Raw genomic sequence first — 22,947 nt, 5'->3', positions numbered from 1 at the left:
AGCAGAAATCACCAAATCCCCTTCAAAATACTGTATCTCTTTTAATAAAGTAGGCTTCCTTTCAATTTTCAGTAAGTGCAAACTAAGGGATATAGGGGAAAATATTCCATCCACCAAATCAACTTTACAAAATATCTAGTCTTGTTTTGTCAATGTTGAATTGAGAGACTTTCAAGGAGGTGAGAGATATCTCTCGTCACTGCTGCTCAAAGGGTTACAATTTTTTTTTTCACATTTGACTGTACTAGACCATTTTTTTAGAATGTAGTTTTATGCAAACTTAAAGTATATAATATTATACTGATCACTTTATTTCAGAAAAAGCAACTTGAGCTGGAGGACAAGATGGATTTGGCTAGTTATTTATTGAAACCTGTGCAGCGAATGGGCAAATATGCTCTGCTTTTGAAACAGCTGCTGAAGGAGTGTCCTGAGAGAGAAGCTGCTCATCAGGATCTGAAGGTAAAAATATATCTGTGAAAGGGGGATTAACCTGTATGTCTCTTCTGGCCTGATCAGCCTTTGTTTCCATAAAATTATCACAAATGTTTATGAATGTCTGTAAAGCTGGGTCTCAAGCTCTAATGAAGCAAAAAGTCAATGAACTAAGTATATCAAATGCTAGCCCCATTCTGTGAACAAAAATCTTAAACAGAAGAAACGATAAAAAGTACCAGTAAAGGTGCTTTTGTTGCACATTTTCATAAATTATAGGCATCATTTAATGAATAATAATAATGATCCTCATGTATTCCCGAGGGATCAGTATGATCCGTCCAGGGACTTTGTTAGTGCTAGTACACACCCATGCTTGAACTGAGATTCAAACCCATACCTGCACAGTCAGATGCTCCTTAACCACTCCACTGCCAATTTAAACTTTGGAATTTTAGATATAAATAGAGACAAGTTCTTTATTAATGGGTTCATTTATAAATACAAATACAACGCCACAACAGGCAAATTGCCCAACGAGGTGGCTGACTTAAGAACATCATGGATCCCGAGCCATTTTTTTTTGGAGGCCCTACCTACTACTGCTACAACACACATGCACCGTCCCGCGGAACTCCCAATGAATCGGTACACGCGGGAATGTGCGTGTACGTGTAGTGCAACCTGACGTAAAGTTTGTTTCTGTGTAATGCTTGTTATGTGTAGTGCTGCCATCTGCCACCAGTTTTTCTAACTATGAGCGAAGTGTTATGATTGAATGATTTATCGTTGTAGGACTGTTGCTCTCTGTGGCGAGACTTTTTAACGGGGAGATCGGCTCGCATTTGCGCATTGAAGTTGGGAACCACAGAAAACCAACTTCAGCCGACCACCACTGTGGGGTTCGAACCCGGATTTTCGCATTGCGAGTCCGTCACTATAACCACTTGACCACCACAGCGGCCTACGTTACAACACAAATTGTGGACCACATTCTGAGCTGTGGAGGGCCATATCTGGTATGTGGTGTGCTACTTGTAGTTTATGACTCCTATTCTAAGGGCAATAAAACTGGGATTTATCAGATTATTCAGGACTAATAGTTTTATTCATTAAACCAAGGTTGACATGATCACAAATATACACTTAAGAATTTCAATGTGCATTTGTTAAATCAGGATTATTGTATACTAGTGTTTTACACAATATTTATTTCCCTTTATCCTAGTCTGTGATTTTAATGTAAAGAGTTACAAAGTGTATGAATGAAATAAAAAAAACCCCAAGGCATTCATTTGAAGACATTTTAGTTCATTTAATTGAGGGGGAAAAACTATTTTCTCTATTTTTTTATATCGTACACAGTTCAATTATGTGCTTGATTTTTTTTTTTCAAAAAAAATCTCAAAACATTCGGCAAATTGCTATTCTCAGCAAAGATATGGCTTATAATAAAAATGTCTTTCTAACAAAAATTATGTATTCATTTATAGGCTGCTGAAGAAATGGTGAGATTTCAGTTGCGTCATGGGAATGATTTACTAGCCATGGATGCACTCAGAGACTGTGATGTATGTTGCCATTCTTATTCTGTATCTGTTACATAATGCTACTGATTGTTATTTCTGCAAATTATTTTTGTTACTGAATACTAAAAAACTATTTTGAAAATATAATCTGAACTATCAGATGGTTTTTGAATTTCAACTTGCAAAACATATTTGTGTGCTATTTCATCATTCCTGGTTTCATATTATTTTCCTTGTAGGTTAATGTAAAAGAGCAAGGAAGGCTGTTGCGACAAGACGAGTTCCTAGTATGGCAAGGCAGGTCGAGGAAATCTCTTCGCCATGTTTTCCTCTTTGAGGATCTTATTCTTTTCAGCAAGGCGCGACGTGACCCTCAGAGGAAAGGCTACGAGATGTATCAGTACAAACATAGCATGAAGGTGTGAAATTTCTACTTGTACTTTAAATAGTATTTAGATTTTGAAAATTTATGATATTAATAATCCATAATCCCAAATTTGTCACACTATTGTGATTTGTAGGGTTTTTTTTTTTTTTTTTTTTTTTTTTTGCTTCTCATTACTAAGGGGAAAAACCTGCTTTGTAACTTTGCTGAAATATATTTCTGTAATGTAAATTTCCATTTGTTCAATTCATATCTACTTATTTAAGTGGCTATTAACATTTTTGAGAGCACAATTAGTTCAATGTAATATTCTGCAAATTGTAACCACTTTTCTGCATGTCTATCATAAATCCTACAAAAAGCATGATTACAAAATCAGGGAAATCAAATTGAAGCAAAAAAAACAAACTTGTCATCTATTATGCATTACTGGCTACTTAGCTTAATCAGAGCTGATTTCTAGGATGAGCGATCTGCCGTTCCTGACTGTAGCTCAGGCAAAAAAGGAATTGAACAGATGGTAGCCCTGCATATTAGACGTGCGTGTTGATTTCTCTATTATGCTACAAAAATTTCTTTGCTCGTGAAAAGTAAACAGTAGAAAAAGTCTTTTTGAACCTTGAATAGTTTAAATTTGCTGCAGTGGAAGCACAAATGCAAGAAAAGGATGTTGATTGAATTTGATATCTATGATTTCAGACAACAGACATGGGCCTTACTGAACAGGTTGGTGACAGCCCTACCAAATTTGAGATTTGGTTCAGAAAAAGGAAGCTGAATGATACATATCTACTTCAGGCTCTAAGTCCCGACATCAAAAATGCATGGGTACATGAGCTGTCCAAGCTGTTGTGGAAGCAGGCGCTACGAAACAGAGGTGAGAGTTCTGTTAACTACTGTATATATGGTATAGCTAACAAATATATTAATTTTCAAAAAAAAAAAAAAATTATAATGCATGTAGGCCTATGTGTGTTAAAATTAGTCTGTTTCGCCACAATTGTATAAATAATCTTTATTTTTTTATGTTACGGTGTTTTGTGAATTTCAGAGTTGGTAACTGCTTGGAAAATAAAAAGCGTGAGAATAATTACTTGTTATTTAATTTTTTTTATTATTCTTTCCAGAAAGAGTAATTTGCTCATGATTTTCACTGAGTAGTTTTTTTTTCAAAATATTTTGCAAAACTCTGATATAATGATGTTAAAAGGACCAGGAAATAAAGTGGAACTCCTATATAGCAGTGTTTCTCAACCGCTGGGCCCCCGACATCGTTCATACCCTGCCGCGAGTGATTGGCTGTGTTTTCCCCCGTTCATTTTCCTTTAGTCGTATGTTTGACCGGGCCTTCTACTTATAAAAGTAAATGAAACCTGGCTGCAGGCTTTCAAAAGTTGAGAATCACTGCTCTATAGTGATCACCTCCTGTTAACAAGCACTTTTGAAGTCTGTGGGACAGGGCCTCAGTGCATTTCACTATATATTGTGACTCCCTGTTAAGGGAAGAAAAATTTGGGTCACATGGTGTCCATTATTAAGAGCTCCACTGTAGTATTATTATATGGGATCTATCATTATGGGTGGAATATATTAGTACTGTAGGAAGTATATGTCAGGACCAGGGAGGAATATTGTTATAGGATATATATATTTTTTGCTGAATTTTTAACGTGTATATATATTTTTATATTTGCAGAGATGCGCCTGGCTGAGATGTCTTCAATGGGCATCGGAAACAAACCATGTTTGGACATCAAACCCAGTGAGGATCAAATAAGTGACCGATCCATAACTTTCCACCAACTAGTTAAGGGTCGGTATTCACATTTTTGTAACCATCTTATAGGTATATAAAAATGTGAAATATTAAAGATTAAGTTAAAAATTTAATGATTTCAAAACTATCAATAATTTTGTAATGTAAATATTAGTATAAAAATGAGAATTATTAGTGCACCTATAATTGTATGTAGAATGCATGTCCTTTTAATAGGAAGTTTGTTATTTAGTTTGATTTTTTTCTTCACTAAATAGAAATACGATTCTAGCATATCAGTTATTATAATTGTATAAATAACTGTCCAAGTCAGTGGTTATCAAAATTTTTCCACCTGCAACTCCATTAACTTTGTCATTTTTTATCCATGGTCTCCCATAATAGTCTAGAAAAAATTCATTTCAAAGCACTGAACAAACACACATTGCTGCAATTCTTTGTGACCCTCCTGACAAAGGTTGGCGACACTTTGGAGCTGCAATGCACATACTTTGAGAGCCATTATTATACGTGTATGTGTACACTGATGGGACTGCAAAAATGTTCACCTGAGTGGTTTATCCACTTATCCCATCATTCAAAATTGCACAAGAAAAAAAATCAATATCCACATAGGGAGCGTTATTTATGTAGGGCTTATACTGTGTGAATCAGACCAGTATTATCTGAAAATGTAATTTTGAAGAGTAATTTTACTCCTTTCCAAAATTTTAAGGGGTATTATATATTATTATTTCATCAGTGAGAATAATATATATATCTGATAATAAATAATATTTAAAAAACTAAAAATTTGAAGCATTTCCACTTAATGAAATTTTTGGGGGAGTAAAATTGAATTTTGATGTGTGTGTATTATGTATCTAGATGTGTATTGGCAAACACTGCCCCAGATTCTTTCCAGGCAGATCACTATGAAGTTCATAAAGCCAGGGAAAACCTTGACTTGTTTGGGAACTTTTTGATTTGCTAAAAATATCAAGGGAAAATCTCATGTGTTCAGTAATCACAGTAATCATTGATTTGACACATGCGCTCATAAAATTACAAATGTATTGGTCTTCAATCAAGTTGGAAAATATAAAATTTTTTATACATTAGCATGACAAGTAAGGTTGCGATGTCAATCTAACCAGTTTTTCTGTTGAAATCTGCTGAAGATGGAACTGGGATTACAAAGAATTTTCCTCTTAACTGGCTTAAACGGTATCCAGTTACAAAAATCTGACTATATTTGCATTTTAAACTTGAGATGTTTAATGGTCATGAAAAATTCAGTGTAAAAATATTTCTAGACAAGTCTGATAATGTAATTGTATGAATGCTTCATTATTTTATTTACTTTGGGATATGCGAGTATTAGTGGTAGCAAGGGAATTGATTTTTTCTCCTCTTGATTTTACTAGCTCCCAGATTCAGGAATTCTATTGGCATGTCTCCATATGACTCAAAGACCAACAAACGACCTCATTCTATCATATCTGTCAGCAGCAGCTCTTCCTCTGGTAGCAGTCAGTCATCATTCACATTCTATGGAACGTTGAATCTGGGCTTTGAACCTGGTGATAGTCCTCGGCCCTTGCACAGGTCGCTAACGCAACAGTCTCAGTGTTCGACAGGTAATTGATTCGAACTTGCCATGTTCATATTTATTTTTGCTGTATTAAACTGATTTATTTTTCTTGTGACCATTCATTGGTATTGAGAGAAGAGTACATTTTTGAGGTTGAGATTGAATTTTTTTTTTTTTCACTTTTGAGATGAAAGTTTGATCAGATCTAACGTTTTGCCTTTGTCAAATTGTGTATTGCATTGTTGTGTGTTGTGATTTAGAAGCACGCACAATACTAATCAAAGATTTCCACAGTTTGCCCTCTAGTACCAAATATTTTATCTTCTGAATTTTCTTTCTCGGCCATGAAAATTAAATTTCCAAAATCTTTTAGAGATGATAATTAAAGAATTTATGAAATTGAATGTGTGTCATATGTAGAAGTTTTTGTTCATAGAAATGGGTGGCTGAGCTTATACATGATGGAACTTGTTTAACAAAGGCAACAGTTTTTAATTCGAGTACAGTAGAGTCTCGAAAATCTGAGCCATGAAAGTTCAAGTTTCCGGATAATCCAAGGCACTGAAAGTTTTTAATTTTCTTCTCGAGACCCTCTTTCTCTCTTTTTTTCTCTCCCCAAGAATCCAACTTCTTAATTTCTTTTCCAGGAACCACACAGTAATTATAGTGTGAAAGGGACTAGGCAACCCTATAATGGTTAACTGGTGAAATAAAATATTAAACGTCCTTGAATGAATGTAGACCATATTAACTTTTTGGGGGGTCGCCGAGAAAAAGGAGCAAGTTTGACCATTTTCTTCATAATGGTGAACAATGGCAGTGTCCCCTAATTGTTTATGTAAAATCATCGAAAGACAGTTGAAAGCTATCAGTGGTTCAGCATCACCATCAATCCCATCCCCAACTATTCTCAATGGTAGATTGAGATGAGTTGATCTTAATCTTCCCACCTTTTTCATTTTTTGAAACACATCGTGTGGCATCTATATCTAAGAATTAAAAATACAGTTTATTCAAAAATTAAAAATAGTGGCTTAATTAGCATACAGCTTGTATGCTAATATTTAGCATTTTTCATTGTTTTTTGAGTAATTCCTGTTTTTTGAAAATCCAAATTGGCTTAAGTCCTGTTCACCTTGGATTATTGAGACTAAACTGTAGTTAATAAAACTAGTAACCATATGTTTGCGATATATTCTCCAAAAAACTCTAGTTTACTTTGTTTATTTTTTATTGCAGATGTTCTTCGGCAATATGCGTCCTTCTCTTTTGTTCATATAAATCTCTGTATCATAAGTTTTAATTCTTTGTGCACTGACCCATACTCTGTATTTCTTGGTACTTGTAACTTCTCATATATATTTTCAAGTTCCAGCTGATGAAGAATATAATCAAATTTTTAATTTCAGAGAGTGGCTTCTACACGGACACTAGCACAGCAGGTGACAGCCCGACAGACTCGGAGCGTTCTTGCCATAAGAAAGCCGAACGAAGTGATAGTCTCTTATCTAGTGATTCTTTGTCGACGAACACTTCTCCTCTAGAGCTTAACTATTTGCCCAGTGAAGACCCAGTCGAAGAGGTAAATATATCTCAAGTGAACTTGTATTTAACCCTTTAGGCAGCTTTTGAAATTTTCCAGATTTTCATTATAACTGCCACATTGGAAATAAAAGTGTGTTAAGAACCCGAGATATTTCGGGGTGGCCGAAATACAGCAGATCAAGTTTGACGAGATATCTCTGGATTGCTGCTGTAAGGGTTAAAAACTAAATACTTCACATTTTTATTGTACCATATTTCCCTTGAAAATAAGCTCTAGTATGACTTTTTAGGATGTGTTATCATGGTTGGCATTAAGTGTATTGCAGACCTGCCACCTCTCCGGATTTAGGCGGGAGACTCCGGATTTGTCACCCTACCTCCTGCTCTCTGGATTTGTTAAAATTTCTCTGGATTTTGGCAGAAAATTAAATTTTACGCGAGCTTTCACGTTGTCGTGGCGTCAGTGACTACCGTTGTCATTAGGGAAAACACCCACAGAGGACAGTCGTGGTCATTTCCGTCGAGCAGCCGTAAAAAAGTCTTGGTGACCGCATTTAAGCAACTGGCAAAGACATGACTGTTTATGTAGAGTTTATCTGCAATAATTTATCAGGGGGCCTGACCTTGGTTGCTGAAATTCTTGTATAATCGTTATTGTATTCCATTAACCGCCGTGCGGTAAACACAAGTTTTTTCGTCAACAGCTTTGTATTTTGAAGTTTTTTTTATTGTTTCCTCTGATTAAACATGTCTTCAAAAAGAAAATATAAAACTTTAAGCTATATGAAGCGAAATATGAAGCTTTTAAGAGTTCTTATACCCAAGATTATCAATCACTGATAGCATCCACGAAAGGAAACACTTATGTTTTATGAACAGTATGTAGATGTGATTTCTCTATTCTACATGGAAAGACTGACATGGAATTGTATTCTGCTCAGAGGCGATGCAGAACCTGCCTTGGAGGGGGGGCGCGGATGGAACTTTTTCTTAATTGATTAAAACAACAAAAATTGAAAATTATTTTTGTGAATTTTTTTTTGATCGAGTCTATGAGTGTCGACCCCCCTCCCCCCCGGAGAATCTCCGGATTTCTGGATTCCAAAAGTTGGCTCGTCTGGTATTGCAATACAGGGCATTTTAAAATTTGAAGTAATATTGATACAGATCATATTCAGTGCATTTCATATATATATATAATCTCCAGCATCCTGTAAAATTCGAGGGACAACATGTTTTTGAATGAACATCTTTGGGAATGAACCATCCCCGTATGCTGGGAAAAAGCAAGGCTTAGGATCACTGAATAATTCAAAAGATACATTTCTGATAGACTTATATGAATTTTAGTATTAATTACTGAGCGATCAGAATTAAGCAAATCAGAATAAAATAATATTTTGTTGATAAATGATATGCATTGTAATTAAATATTTGTGGATACCCAAGCTGACATTTCTGAACAAAGTAAAAACATCCCTAAAATATGTTGTAATGCATTTTTTTCACAGGCCTGTCATTTGGGGGGTGGCTCGCCCGGCTTAAAAAAATATGTATATATATAAATGCACACAAATGTACCCCAAAGCAGAATGTTTTGCATTGTTCTGCACAGAGCCTTCGGCTAACTGGAAAAATTTCCATAATAGTGTTTTGTGCACTTTTCTTAAAATTCTTCCAGATTGTTGTTCTTCAGTAACACTGCTTGTTCTGTGACGTATGTTGCAGATTTTGGAATATTCTGCTTGTAGCCAAATGTGTGTATATATAAAATGTATATATATACATATATATACATTGAATGTATGTTCTTTACGTCCTTCCCCCTCCGGAAGAGGTTGAAATGTCACAGTAAGAGTGAAATGCTGGCTCATTTTTACTATTTAATAAAATTCACTTCATTTTGTTTCACAATAATGCCATTGGATGACTTATTTATTTTCTAATCTCTTTTCAGAGTATAACGACGTCCATGTGAAGCTGATAACATAAGTTATTAAATGCGAACTGCACCAGTGTACATTTCTGTATTCCCGATGTATATTTAACAAGTTTATAAGATATATACTGTTGAATATCAACAGCGAAGACAAAGGGATTCGGTGGAAAAGTTAATGGATGTACAAACGTTAGTGTGCCATATATATAACATATAATAAATATATATGGAAAAAAATTGATTATAATAATCACATTATTTTTCCCTCGAAATTTTTTTATGAAGTTTAACCAAGAATTTTTTTTTCACGATATAGTTAGGTTGTTTCTTTTTTTTTTTTTCTGTAACTTATGTTATAAAATCGCTTGATAGCCATATATATGAAAATGGAAGGACATCTTAATGGTGTTAATGTGCCTCAAAGGTTTTTTGTTTTCCCGAAGGCGAGTTTGCCTTTTTTTTTTAAATGTATGAAAACAGTCTTTTTCTACCTCTTGATGAAAACATGTTTTGTAACGATTCATTAAAGCTTGTTTTTTTTTTTCTGAATGTCTTGATGAAAACGTTGTAAATCAAAATGTGTGTTTATCTTCTAACCAGAGATTTATTATCGGATGGAATATAATATTTCGTCGAATATAATTTTCTTAAATTAATATATATTTGTGTATGATTACAAGTGGCATCTCATGGAACAGATTATGTGTGTGATTTATAAAAAAAAAATAGAATAGTGTGTGATGTTTACAATGTAATGTTCTATTATCGTGCAATAAGTTTTACGACTAATCGTACCAGTTTGTTCGTTTGCAGTTAATTCATGTTGATGATTGTTTTTTTTGTTTTTAATATGAGAAAATATGTTTTAGTATTTATGTATGTGACATTTTAAAATATTACTAGGTTCAAAAAGTTCTGAGACTTATTTTATTACGGAAGAATGAATAAGATAGATCCTGTTTATTTGGTGTTCCCTTCGAAGTAACACCTTGTGCAAATTATAAATTTTTGCTATTGTTCATACAAATATGTAGATGCAGATTGCAAACCTTTTGCTGTTACATCCTCCAATCCCTCTGTCACTGCTCTTCTTTAGAACCTGAGAATCGTTGACCTTTAGGCAAATTCTTTATCCACAGGAAAAGTCACGGATCAGGATCAAGGGAATAAGCTGGTTATGAAAGTATCAGAATGTGATGTTTTGACAGGTAATCTGGCACCAGGAGCGACCTACGAGTCCCTAAACTTCTGCATGCTTCGGTGAGACATAAACGACCAGATCTTTGGAAGGTCATGTCGTGGGTGGTCTATCATGACAATGCGCCGGCTAAAATGTCCCTCCTGGTGTCGGATTACCTATCAAAACATCACATTCTAATACTTCTACAACCAGGGTAATCTCCTCCTGTTCTTGCCCCATGTGACTTTTTCCTTGGATAAAGAATTTGCTTTATGGGCAACAGTTCTGAGATTGCAAAGAAGTGCAGCAACGAAGGCCCAAAGGCTTGCAATCCACATTTACATCTTTGTATGAACATTAGCAAAAATTCATAATTGCACAGAGTAGTTAGTTCAATAGAAATGCCAAATAATCACGTTCTATCTGTATTAAATTATTTCGCAATAAAATAAGTCTTGAAGCGTTTTGAACGTAGTAGTAGATCTGCCTTCATACTGCTATAAATATCTACAGTTCTATCATTTCAAAGTTTTTTCTTAAGTGATAACGAGTTCTGCTTTGCTTGATTATCATTGGTGTTTCACTAACATTCATAGGGTCTCATAAAGCTTCAAACTAATATTGTATAGCTGTTTTAGGCATGTATAAAAACATCTTCCCGCACCCATGTACATAAATTTAAAAAGAGATTTAGAATTACATCACAAGCTATATATCGTATAAGTAAATGTAAATAAGTGATCTGGAAATTTTATTTCTCGTCATCCTTTCAATATGATTTATCATTTAACTTTGTCATTTAATTTTATTTTTTTAAGTTTAAAATCTATTTTCTGTTTTACCTGATGCTTGTTGTAAATATCGGGAAGAAAATGAAGTAACGCAATAGAGTTAATTGAAACAATTCTAAAGATATAGTCTATTTTTTATAAATATTTATTTCTATGGCTGAGAAATTTTGTTTCAAAGTTACGATATGATAAGGATCTGGTTATCCTTGTGCTTCATGAACATTTTTATGCTATGTTCTCTCGATATTTGCTCTCCTCCACATCAAAATTATTTCTCATAAAATACAGCCAAACCTCATTACAATGAACTTCAAGGAACTGGAAAGTTTGTCTGTTAGATCCGATCTAATAAGCGAACATCCTATGGTTTTGGGCCAGCAAGTTTCGTTACAAATCAAGTTTGATGGTACTTAAGTAATGTACATGTCTCTTAATCCTAGAATACTAACTAAAAAAAGCTGATAAAAACTGCATGTTAACTGCCTATACCTCTACGTTTCTGAGGCATAGAGTTGGTATTCTAGGGTTAATATTGTATTAGGGTATTAAAAGTTGGTTATTCTCTCTGAAGATATCGCATAGCATGAATAACTAGTATAAGGTATCGGCAGATGAAATATCAACAGCGTTTAATGACTCCAACTAGTGCAAAGTTTTTAATTGTTAAAGTGGCAATATATATGTAAATATAATGTGTGGAAATTTTTTTTACACATTTCTATGCCTGCACGTCTGTCGATATCTTATGCATGGATGGTATGTAACTCAATTATATTGTGAGCTTTATTTTGTGTCGAAATTGAATTTGTTTATAGAAGTATGAATTATATTTTCATTATAATCAATTTTGAATATCGTACACATTTGTCACTGTATCATTCAGGCATAATCCTGGCTTCACTGTGGTTTATTTAGATTAACATGCATGGACGGAAAAATAAGATTACGAAGACTATATGTAATAGTTGCATGTGGGTTGCGTAAATTCACCAAGACCATGGTCGTTTCATGTCATTAGCATACATTATAGTATGGTTGAATCAGAGGATGTAACATACACAGGCAAGGTTGCATGAAGAATATATGGCTATGTTATCGCTTTAAGAACTAGAGCAATATAGAGGCATCTTGACTAACATGATTTGCTGGTTAATTATTTCCAGTCGAATGCATGTTGTTGTTTTTTTTTAAGGATTAAGTATCACATTAGATACTTAGACTGTGGTTTGAGTCACGTCTATTACAGAATATGTACTCGTATATAAGTTTTTAAGCCAGTATTATGTTTGAGAAATATCACTGAGATATATATACTTATTGTACAGTTATGCCGTCAAAATGAATAATCTATACTTATATATAGAAGCACCTACATAAAGCTTATGTTGCTAACGGGCGAGACAATCCTGAACTTAACAGAGAATGAGTAACACTGTTTTAGAGATGCCACTCATGTAAATGTACTTCTGCACTTGTACAGAAATAAACTTAACAACATATTTTCCCCCTAGTTAATTTTAATTTAAGAGAGTTTCTCGTTTTCCTTATTTGTGGTGTTTCAGTGCCATTAAAAGGTGTTCCTTTAATTTAAAAAAACAACAGAACCACAAGCAACAGTTTAATTATATTTGAAAAGTCATCATCATATGTTTAACTCTGTAACACTTTTGTGGGAATTAATAATAAAAACAATTTTTTAATTATATATAAGTAATATTTGGTTGTTGTGGCTTTCTTTTGTGTGTGTGGCGTTATATATTTTTCTTCCTTGGCAGTTCTTGAAATAATAATTGATAAGTTCCAATTGTGACTTTGAGCTGATTGCGATTTGTTTATAGTAGACTCCATAATCCAATGTTTTTCTTTGAGCGGAGAGGAGTAAACATATCACTGTGCATATCTGTGTGCTCACACGTTTATATTATTTAAATTTGCTTTTGCAAAAAATTAACATCCGGCATATCATGGTCTGATTATGTGGCAAAAGTCTATTCAGGATACAAGAATTAGAGGGAGGTTTCACGATTGAGTATTTTGGATTATCCAAGCTAACGTGGACCAACCCAAACATTAACCAGTCAAGTGGTGGTGTTGCGTACGCTGACTTTTGTCAGACATGCTCCGTCAGATTACCAAATCCACGCGCGTAACAGCTTGTGGTCCATAAAAATGTTTGAACTATAGTTGAGAGCAATGTACACACAATTTTCTACTATATTTTTTACTGTAAAACTGTTTATATTAAACATGTGTAAATATCAAATTACCTGTAATAAAGAATATCAACGCAGGACAGCTTGTTGTAGTAACTTGTAGCCCAGAAAGTTAACAGCTGACAAGATTATGTGAAAAGCATAACCCCAACTAACAGCGGATTCGCAGGAAAGTATCGGATCAAGCATCTCTTAACCACATCTCCATATTACACTATCTATGCTCTTTGCTTTAATAATTGAATAGTTCACTAGATGATGTTAGCATTTCAATTATCGATGTTTTAGTGAAAACAAGTGTTTGGACCATAGCTGCATGAAATTATGGTACTATGCTATCTGTGAGGGGGGTTAAAACCTTGCTTGCTTAACAATGCTTGGCTATCACAATATTGATAGTGTAGCAAAATATTTGACTTGCCAATGTTAATTTTTAACAAGCAATCCAAATTATGAAAAGAAAAAGTTTAATAATAGTCTAGACTCTTATTCAATTTGACATGAAATGCTTTTCAGAAAATGACGGTTCATATGAAAGAAAGTCAAATTAATCATAAGCCAATGCAATGTCAGACTACTATATACCACATTTTGATCTTGTCAGCAATAGTGTTATTCTGCATGATATGCAAACCATTGCACCATGCTAATTGATTAAAAGTATTAATACAGTCAACACTTGGTTTTATGAATCTCCCGTTTACAATTGCATGTTTTTATAAACTAATTCTGCTGGTCCCAAAAAAAAATATACCAATTCTTTAATTGCCTTCTCACTTGTGATATTTTGATTTCACAAACTAGTTTTTCACGTCTGTATAAGTTCATAAACACGAGCTTTGATTGTATGTTTAAAAACAGCACGATGATTGGTGGGATTTTGGTTATTATATTTGCTTCTAAAATGCATGAGTAACATTCGATGAGCAAATCGACCTCTATGGGGACCATTTTTTGACACAAGCTAACAGTGTAACCGTACAGATTATTCAAATCAATTTGATGCTAATGACAACCAAAAACGTACTCCAGTAAAAAAAAAATGCATTCATATCAATTAACGACAGCAACCAAAACCTAACTCGTAATTTTGAAAAATATAAAAACCTGATTTTCAACTCAAAACATATTTAGCAAGAGACTAGTCAAACGACACATCAGAAAAGCACGAAAATCATATAAAAAATATATGTATTTAACCAAATTCTCAACAAATCAAACGAGATCATATATATGTATATTGTATACATAAAAACACTGCCATATAATTATACAACTTCACAAAAAAGCATACTTCAATTTCTTTTTCATCTCATGGCGAATAGTAATGATAATTAAAATTTCTATGTGGTACATAAATATATTAAGTGCTCACTGGGCATATACCAGGTGCCATTGCAAGAAAATAACATCCAATATTACACCATATTATAAACATAAAAATATATATATATATATGTTATAGAGGGCGCCCTCCCAAAACAATTTTCCTCGTTGGACTATCACATTTATGTAAAATATTGCACCGATTCCAAAATTACAAAACATTCGATAAGGCAAGAATTATTTTTTTTAAAGCCAGTGAAGGTTTTCGATGAGTTCACAGCTGCGATTTTTGCTTGATTTCAACTGCCCCTTCGGACACTAATTTCTCGATTCTAGAGTCATCATAACCTACTTCTTTCAGGATCTCGATGGTATGTTGCCCTCCTTCAACTTTTCCCGTAGATGCATAACCAGGAGTCCTTGACAGCTGTGGCGCTGGCTGAGGAACATAATAACGCTTGCATTTCTTAAACGACTCTCTAGCTTCGTTATGTTTGTGAGTATGGGCGTCTTCTAATTCAACGACCGGAGTCACGCAAGCGTCTTTGAAATCAAACACTTTGCACCATTCTTCTTGGGTCTTGGAAGCAAAAATATTCGTAAAGATTTTCTCCATTTGTTCCCAATCTCCAATTTGCGAATGGGTGCTAGGATCCAACTCCAGACCTTGAATGAAACGTATGACTCTTATAAATCAGTCTTGTTACACTTGATGGACAGAGAAACTGACATTTATCAACTATAGCTTTGAATTGTGTCTACTGTACCACAGATACTTACATTTTAGTAACTGATCATAAAACTGAGGCTCTAGTGCCCCAACCGCCATGTACTTCCCGTCCTTAGTTTTATATGTCTGATAAAACGGAGCACCGCCATCTAGTAAGTTTCTACCACGTTCGTTGCTCCACAGTGGTATTGAATCCACATTAAGTGATGTCCACAGCCAACTGCCCACATAAGCTGATCCTTCCACCTATAATGTGAAATGGTCATAATTTTATCTTATGGAAATGACAAACATTTTGCCGGTAATGTAAATAAAAATGATTTAAAAAAAAACCAACATACCATGTTGGCATCAATGATTTGTCCTTTTCCGGAACGTGTACGTTCCAAAAGAGCCACACATATCCCTAAGGCACACATTAAGCCACCACCAGCAAAATCGGCGAGTAAATTTATAGGAAAAGACGGCTTCTGCCCATAAGGACCAAATTTTGATAATATTCCTGTTAAACAAATTAAAAAACAATAGATATTCATTGGAGTTTGCTCAATGATTTAAAGTCAAGCTGTGGCATAAGGGGTGGGGAATAGGTACGCCAAATATTGTTTCAGTTAAAGTGTGATAACAATAATATCTAATATTTACCTGATGTGGCGATATAATTTATGTCATGGCCCGCCATCTTTGAATATGGTCCATGCTGTCCAAAACCAGTTAATCTAGCATATATCAATCTGGGATTTTCCTCGCACAAGACTAGGGGATCAAGCTTCAGTTTTTCCATGGTTCCTAGAGAAGCCAAAAGCATATGCTGTAATAGTTACGTGAATAAAAACATTTTGAACGAATAATTGGATATGGTTCAGCACTATTCAAAAAAACAGCAATTCACATAAACCAGTGTTTCTCAAATTTTTTCGAATGGCACTCCCTTGGCCTTATCATTCAATTGTGGCTCCTCAGAATAATCAAGAACCAAAACACTTCGAAGGACATAATGTGCACCGTGGGCATACATATAACAATAACACCATCTCCTGTTGACACCTCTGACAAAAGTTAGATACGTCTCTAGGAACCATGACATATACTTTGAACACCACTGACATAGACCTTTCTAGGTGTAAATTTGAATGCTATCATAATTTTAATCAAACCGAAAAGGTTTTTGACAAGATGAAACTAGATAGTGTTCATCTATGAAGGAAAGGCCTTTTTCCCAGATACTATGTGGAGGTTAATTCGGAAATAAAAGTCTCTTAGTCTGGAATCGAACACAGTCCCCTTTAACATGAGATGAGCACTTCACTTGCCGAGTTTTTTTTTTTTTCAGCTGAGGCAACAATGAAGTCTTCCACTGGCTTGATTGCTGTTTGGGTTTCAGGATTATAGCCATAGCACTGCATCTTGTCATTAGTAATTGTTCTGGATAATAAAATCTGGGTCTGTTTGGGGATGGATTTTAAAAGCATGGCATGCTTCTAAGCAAGACTGTTTTTGATCATCAGTCAAGAGCAGAGGCACAAACTATACACTGACCCTTCAAATCTTCAGTTAAAATTTACTGTATCGAGTTACTACTCACTCCATATACCTCCTCAATTTCCTCTCTCATACATCATTGACCTTCAAGCACAATGTCACAAAGTTTTTTGTCATTTTCATCTGTTTGGGAAGTTGGGGATGTCCAGAGAGTGGTTGGTCATCAATTGACATTTCACTTTTTTTCCAAATAGGAAAAATACTTGTACACTTGAGTTTTACTCATAGCAGCAATCCCATAAGCTGTTTTCAACAGCCAAATGGTTTCTGCAGCTTTTTTGCCCGATCAGAAAGCAAAACTTTGCTGCTGCACGCTGTTCATGCAAGTCTGCCTCGACTGAAAACGAGAAACAAAGGAAACTTCAATGAAAAAAAATCACAAATGCTAAATACAACTTTCCCAAACAATGCCGCTTGGCACACTGGTTCAGGAGGTGTGGCCTCCTGAAAAACTGTGTACTACGGATGCCCCACCTACTGTTAGTCGATTACAGTTATTTTTGGGTATGCCTCCATATATTAAAATGCCCTATTTTTTTCAGTATTTTCAAAGTAACCTATATGAATTTTTCATTCTTCACTGAAATCAAGGATTAATATTAATTTGCCAACTCATATAAACAAAAATGACTATAAACATGGTGTATCTTGCACGTTTGTCATAAATTCTATTTTTAAAAAAAAGTCATATATATTTCAATCCACTGTGATTTAGCTCTTCATTTCTTGCTATTGGTGATTTTTGGGCAATTTTAGCAGTAATTGGAAACTTTGCTTACTTTGTATTGTATATGGCAACAATTGTTGATTTCCCGTACTTGAAATCCTAATATCCCATACATTTTTCCCCTGAGGAAAGATGGGCAGCCTGGAATCGCAAGGTCTGAAACGGTATTTTCTTAAGGAATTTTATCTATAAAGATATGTAAAATTGGAAGAGTCTGGTTTTCAACTGCAAGATTTCAATAAGGCTGAGAAAATTGAAAGGTTCCAGATAAATCTGAAGCATTGGTACCTATGCCATCGATAGCTCTCTAAATCATGTTACTTAAAAAAAAAAGCTGGAGTAGGCTGTGTCATATAGGAGGCTGCAATTTAACATGAATACATTCTTTGTGCCTTGAATCATGTGATAGGTGATGACATAATTAAACTGATATCATCAGATTTGTCTATAGAATAGCTAACAGATGATAAAGTCGTCTATATGCATTGCAAACCTCTCGAGATACAGCCTAAAACAATTTGTTACAGAGGCAGGGCCGCAAGCCTGGTGCTAAAAATAGAAGAGGTATTGAAACCAGAGTGATATCATTGGATTTGTCTTAAAAGTGGCTATTGGATTAAACCATTGGTTTTTATTTGAACTGCGAACCTTTCAAGACATGGTGTAAAACAATTTTGTTACGAAAGCAGGCTGCAAGCCTCATGCACAGACCAGAGGGATATCATTAGATTTGCTTTAACAAAATCTACAAGCAGACATCAAAAAAGCATTGATTTATTCTGAATACGTCTTGAAATATGGATGTTTAAATTATTTCATTGCACAACTTTTTGCAAATGCATCTAGAATCGTCGGATGATTTAAAAGACATAGACTATCACGTGAAAGTGTGCATATGGTTGTCCCGATAATCAACTAGTAACAAAAATGGTAAAATTCTTGATAAGGGGTCTGCAGGATGTGTGTAAAAACATAAAAGCTCGATATATTTTCTGCTGTGGTGTAGGCTAGTCCAGATGATCCTTGGTTGTAGCTTTCATGCCTTGTATAAAGCCAGAATTACACTATAAAAGACTTAGAAAGTTCTCTTATAAAACTTGAAAATTACAAACCAATAAGTGCACTAGAAATAAGCTTATTGTTTTTTTTTCAAGTTTTACTAAAGATATTTTATCAAACTTTTACAGCATAATCTCAGTCAAAGACCTATCTGAATAAAATAGTTTTAGTCAAGGAATGAACATACCAGCACGATATGGTTCGATCAGCACATCCGCAGTTTTACATAATTTCTTGAACAGCTCAGCTCCCTGCTGCTTGCGTAAATTGATGGCTATGGACCGCTTACCTCTTGCCATAGTATCCGGAGCAAATTGTATTCCAGGCTGTAATCAAAATAAAAATGTTGTTTCAGCATGAAAATTATGCATAAGAGATTTGTTCAACGAGCTCTCTAATGTAAAGCGTAGTTGTCCCTTTATTGCTTTCTTGGCGAGAAGGGAGGATTAGGTGCTTTTTCAGCCGTATATGTTATATTGTCATTTGAATTCCATTAGTTGACTTATTCATTAAATTTAGTGATCATAAATTTCAGAATTTAAGTACAGGGAAGACAGTGGAAAGAGAGAGAGAGGGGGGGGGGGGAATTCGGAAATACAGCCAAACCTTGTTAATGAGTCACTCTTGGGAGAGCAAAAATATGTCTTAGTAAGCGGAGTGAGTCGTTAAACGGAGTAAGCCATAGCTGTGCCAATGCCTGAATGAGGACAATTGGGACTTCCAAAACGTGACCCATTAAGCGGATTGACGTGTTAACCGGGTGACGCACTAACAAGGTTTGACTGTACACACACCCTGGTTCATCTTTTGAGGATTTGAATTTTCTCATTTTGAATTCTCAAGATTTTGAATTTCAGCTGAAATTATGATTCGAATGCCTTGAAATTTTAAAGTTGGATTTGTTGAATTTTCCGCCATCTTTTGGTACTACTCGTGACATTGGGAAACGGAATTAAGTGGTCAAAAATGAGGGTTTAATTTTTGAACGTGGTCATATAATAACATAGCATTAATTAGGACAATTGATGAGTGTACGTGAAGTGTTCTTTAATGTGGGGCACAAATGTTAACGGGGAAATTTAATGTGAATATATCATAATTACGTTACTTTTCTTCTACTTCCACAGAATATGTCAGTTATAATAATAATAGCAACACTTTTCAATTTCACAATATACAGAGACATAATGTCCGTCCATATATGTATTGCAACAATACACACTTGAATATTATTTTGTGTACGAGTTCATTAGTGTGGAGGGACATGTTTTGATAGGGAAATTTATGGAAGAGTTGATCGACTTTGCCCAACAATATTAAGAAGACTCCAACGAATAAGGAAAATGCACGAAAATACAAAAATCCTAATGCATTTTGACACCAATGGGTGTCGTCTTCACAGGAAAAATATTTAAACCATTAGTCACACTCACTGAGTTTCCCACTTGAATTGAATACCAAATCTTAATGTTCAGTTGCTCAGCGAAAAAATTAGGTCTGTTCACTTCAAACGTAGTGGTCAGCATGAAGCCGTGAGCCTGCGTGAGATACTAATGCAGTGTCCTGATTGGACGCTTGCAGAATAGTGCTACCCGATTGGTCTATTCAAATTTTCTTTGAATTCCCGCTCAAAATGAATTTAAGCCGTAGTGTTGTGATCGGGGTGTAGATTTATTGTCATTTACTAGTGTATTGTTGAAGGCCTGAATATATATGCCTTTGTAGAAATCCAACCACGACTGGCAAGAATCATTAAACGTGACAGACGTGTAACCCTTCCACAAATTGCTGCAGATTTCAATGCTGGGCCATCAACAAGTGTCAGCGTGCGAACCATTCAAAGAAACATCATCGATATGGGCTTTAGGAGCCGAAGGCCCACTCGTGTACCCTTGATGACTGCACGACACAAAGCTTTACGCCTCGCCTGGGCCCGACAACACCGACAAACCTCATGAATCCATGGACCCTACATGTCAACAGGGGACTGTTCAAGCAGGTGGAGGCTCTGTGACGGTATGGGGTGTGTGCAGTTGGCGTGATATGGGACTCCTGATATGTCTAGATACGACTCTGACAGGTGCGTAAGCATCCTGTCTGATCACCTGCACCCATTCATGTCCATTGTGCATTCCGACGGACTTGGACAATTTCAGCAAGACAATGCGACACCCCACACGTCCAGAATTTCTACAAAGTGGCTCCAGGAACACTCTTCTGACTTTAGACACTTCCGCTGGCCACCAAAATCCCCAGACATGAACATTATAGAACATATCTGGGATGCCTTGCAACGTGCTGTTCAGAAGAGATCTCCACCCCCTCTTACTCCTACGGATTTATGGACAGCCCTACAGGATTCATTGTGTCAATTACCTCCAGCACTACTTCAGACATTAGTCGAGTCCATGCCACGTCGTGTTGCGGCACTTCTGCGGGCTCGCGGAGGCCCTACATGATATTAGGCAGGTGGGCAAGTTTTTTTGGCTCTTCAGAGTAAATAAATATTCTCAGTATAAGGCCTGGATAACACTATAAAAGTTTTATAAAACTTGATAAAACAACCAATAAACCTATTGGTATAATCAAGGAAATGAAAATCACCGATCATTTGAGGAAAGTCTTAAAAGGTCATGGAAGAACTCACCTTATCAATTTTTATGACATTCGCCCCGAAATCGCTTAAAATCATGCCACAAAATGGAGCCGGGGCGAGTCCGGCTAGCTCGATCACTTTTATGCCTTTCAGAGCCATGGAAAATTGAACTTCTTTACCAGCAATTATATCGTTAGTATGAGCAAGATGAGGAAGTCTTGACTTGATTAATTACTGTCGTCTGCACTTGAAAATAAGGAAGTCATCAACCAATAAACGAATTAAGTGAGTGAATAAACAAGGAAGTAAACAAATAAATGCTTACGTCTGGACGGCTTTAGTCATCTCTCAGAAGTGTTGCCAAGCTGAAAAAACTATTTCTAGCAATAAGACTCTTTTGAACTACGTCATAATCATCAGCAGCATCACTTTGAGGGACAGGCACGGGTTGACCCGCCATAGAAATCAATCTAAAACTGAGGACTTTACTACAGAAATACGGATATTTAGTGGAGATTTCCGCCACATCAATCATTTTAGAAATTGAATTGAGTTTTCCATTTTTGAAATAATTGAATTCGCTTAGAGATACGAAGCCAAGAAAATTAAATATAAAATAATTAGCGGGACCTATTTTCGAGTTGGATATCCATGCAATAACATACAGTCGAATCTCGTTTTAACGAATACCGCTATAGTAAAAATCTTGTTCTAATGAACAATTTTCTAATTCCCCCAGATAAGTTTACATAGGAACAATGGAAAAACCTGGAATTCCTTAATAACGGAAGTTCGTTATAGTGAAGTGATTTCTCCGGTCTCTTGGAGTTCGTTATTACGGATTTCGAGTGTATAACTTTACAGTATATGTTATTGCACGATATCCAACTCGAATATTCACAACTGCATCAACTCATACAGGTTAAGTTTTTTTTTTTCTTAAATTACTAATTTCTCATAAATTACGATAGCATAATTCCGCAGCAATTGATTAATATAATTGGACAGGCAGATAGATAACTTGAACATAAAAAAAAATCGAAATATATATTTAGCACCATAGAATGTAGAAATGAAGTAGTAAATCTACTTCATTTCTACATTTCTTTAATTTTCGTTTTTTTTGTTTTTTGCTCTCTCAATCTTTCATGAGCTGCCAAAGCTTTCAATCTTTCATGAGGAAGTCGCCATGTTGGTTGCCTTGGACACGGTTTGCCTCTCTCTCAAAGAAAGAGAGAAATATTACGTGATCCAAAAAGCCTCATTAGAAGCCTGGCAACCAAATAACTATAATTGATTTCAGCCATTATCAATGTGATCATTCGTCCAGAATTTTCCGGAACAAAATTATTTTTTTCACGAATACGGAGAATCCGTGAATAATCAAAACCAGATAATTTTGTTTTGGAGCCGTATAACGAAAAGAGGCGATGCTTCATCTATTAAGTTTTCAACATGTGGAGAATCGGTATTATCATGTATTTCATTGCGAATGTAATACGGTCAACCCTCGGTTTAAGAACTGAATTCTTTCTTAAATCGAGTTATCCACAAACCGAAGTAATTTTTTCCCACGGAAATCGATGTATAATGGATTAAA

The 22,947-nt window shown here is 35.2% G+C and overlaps 2 protein-coding genes across 4 annotated transcripts in view; one reads left to right on the top strand and one right to left on the bottom strand.

Moving 5' to 3' along the window:
• Positions 1-12,651, top strand: part of LOC149088015 (uncharacterized) — a 517,816-nt gene extending 505,165 nt beyond the window's left edge. For all 3 annotated transcript variants that reach the window (XM_089243788.1, XM_089243779.1, XM_089243797.1), the window contains exons 22-29: positions 319-462; positions 1,929-2,006; positions 2,204-2,383; positions 3,049-3,226; positions 4,046-4,162; positions 5,533-5,745; positions 7,109-7,281; positions 9,202-12,651. In XM_089243788.1, coding sequence (XP_089099914.1) covers positions 319-462; positions 1,929-2,006; positions 2,204-2,383; positions 3,049-3,226; positions 4,046-4,162; positions 5,533-5,745; positions 7,109-7,281; positions 9,202-9,222 — 1,104 coding nt within the window. In that variant the 3' untranslated portion in view covers positions 9,223-12,651. The remainder of the gene's footprint in view (positions 1-318; positions 463-1,928; positions 2,007-2,203; positions 2,384-3,048; positions 3,227-4,045; positions 4,163-5,532; positions 5,746-7,108; positions 7,282-9,201) is intronic.
• A 1,890-nt stretch (positions 12,652-14,541) lies between these two features.
• Positions 14,542-21,680, bottom strand: Amacr (Alpha-methylacyl-CoA racemase). Its single transcript, XM_089243744.1, has 6 exons — positions 21,399-21,680; positions 18,939-19,077; positions 16,069-16,212; positions 15,765-15,925; positions 15,474-15,669; positions 14,542-15,359 (listed from the first exon to the last, which is right to left on the bottom strand). Exons 1-6 carry the CDS (start codon positions 21,504-21,506, stop codon positions 14,968-14,970), a joined length of 1,140 nt encoding a protein of 379 aa, XP_089099870.1. The 5' UTR covers positions 21,507-21,680; the 3' UTR covers positions 14,542-14,967.
• Between the last annotated feature and the right edge of the window lie 1,267 nt (positions 21,681-22,947).

The sequence above is a fragment of the Pholcus phalangioides genome, unplaced genomic scaffold, assembly GCF_987345545.1.
Source record: "Pholcus phalangioides strain wild (caught in Gottingen) unplaced genomic scaffold, Ppha-v1.0 ptg000003l_1, whole genome shotgun sequence".
NCBI lineage: Eukaryota > Metazoa > Arthropoda > Arachnida > Araneae > Pholcidae > Pholcus > Pholcus phalangioides.
The sequence above is the reverse complement of the archived record's forward strand: the minus strand, read 5'-3'. Positions and strand labels throughout refer to the sequence as shown.

What these genes read in the sequence shown, in the direction of transcription:
- Amacr (XM_089243744.1), bottom strand. Translation starts at nt 21,506, where the DNA reads ATGGCTCTGAAAGGCATAAAAGTGATCGAGCTAGCCGGACTCGCCCCG. An exon ending in ATGTCATAAAAATTGATAAG is followed by an intron (nt 19,078 to 21,398) that starts GTGAGTTCTTCC and finishes TTTTGATTACAG; the next exon opens with CCTGGAATACAATTTGCTCC. An exon ending in GATCGAACCATATCGTGCTG is followed by an intron (nt 16,213 to 18,938) that starts GTATGTTCATTC and finishes TGGCTTCTCTAG; the next exon opens with GAACCATGGAAAAACTGAAG.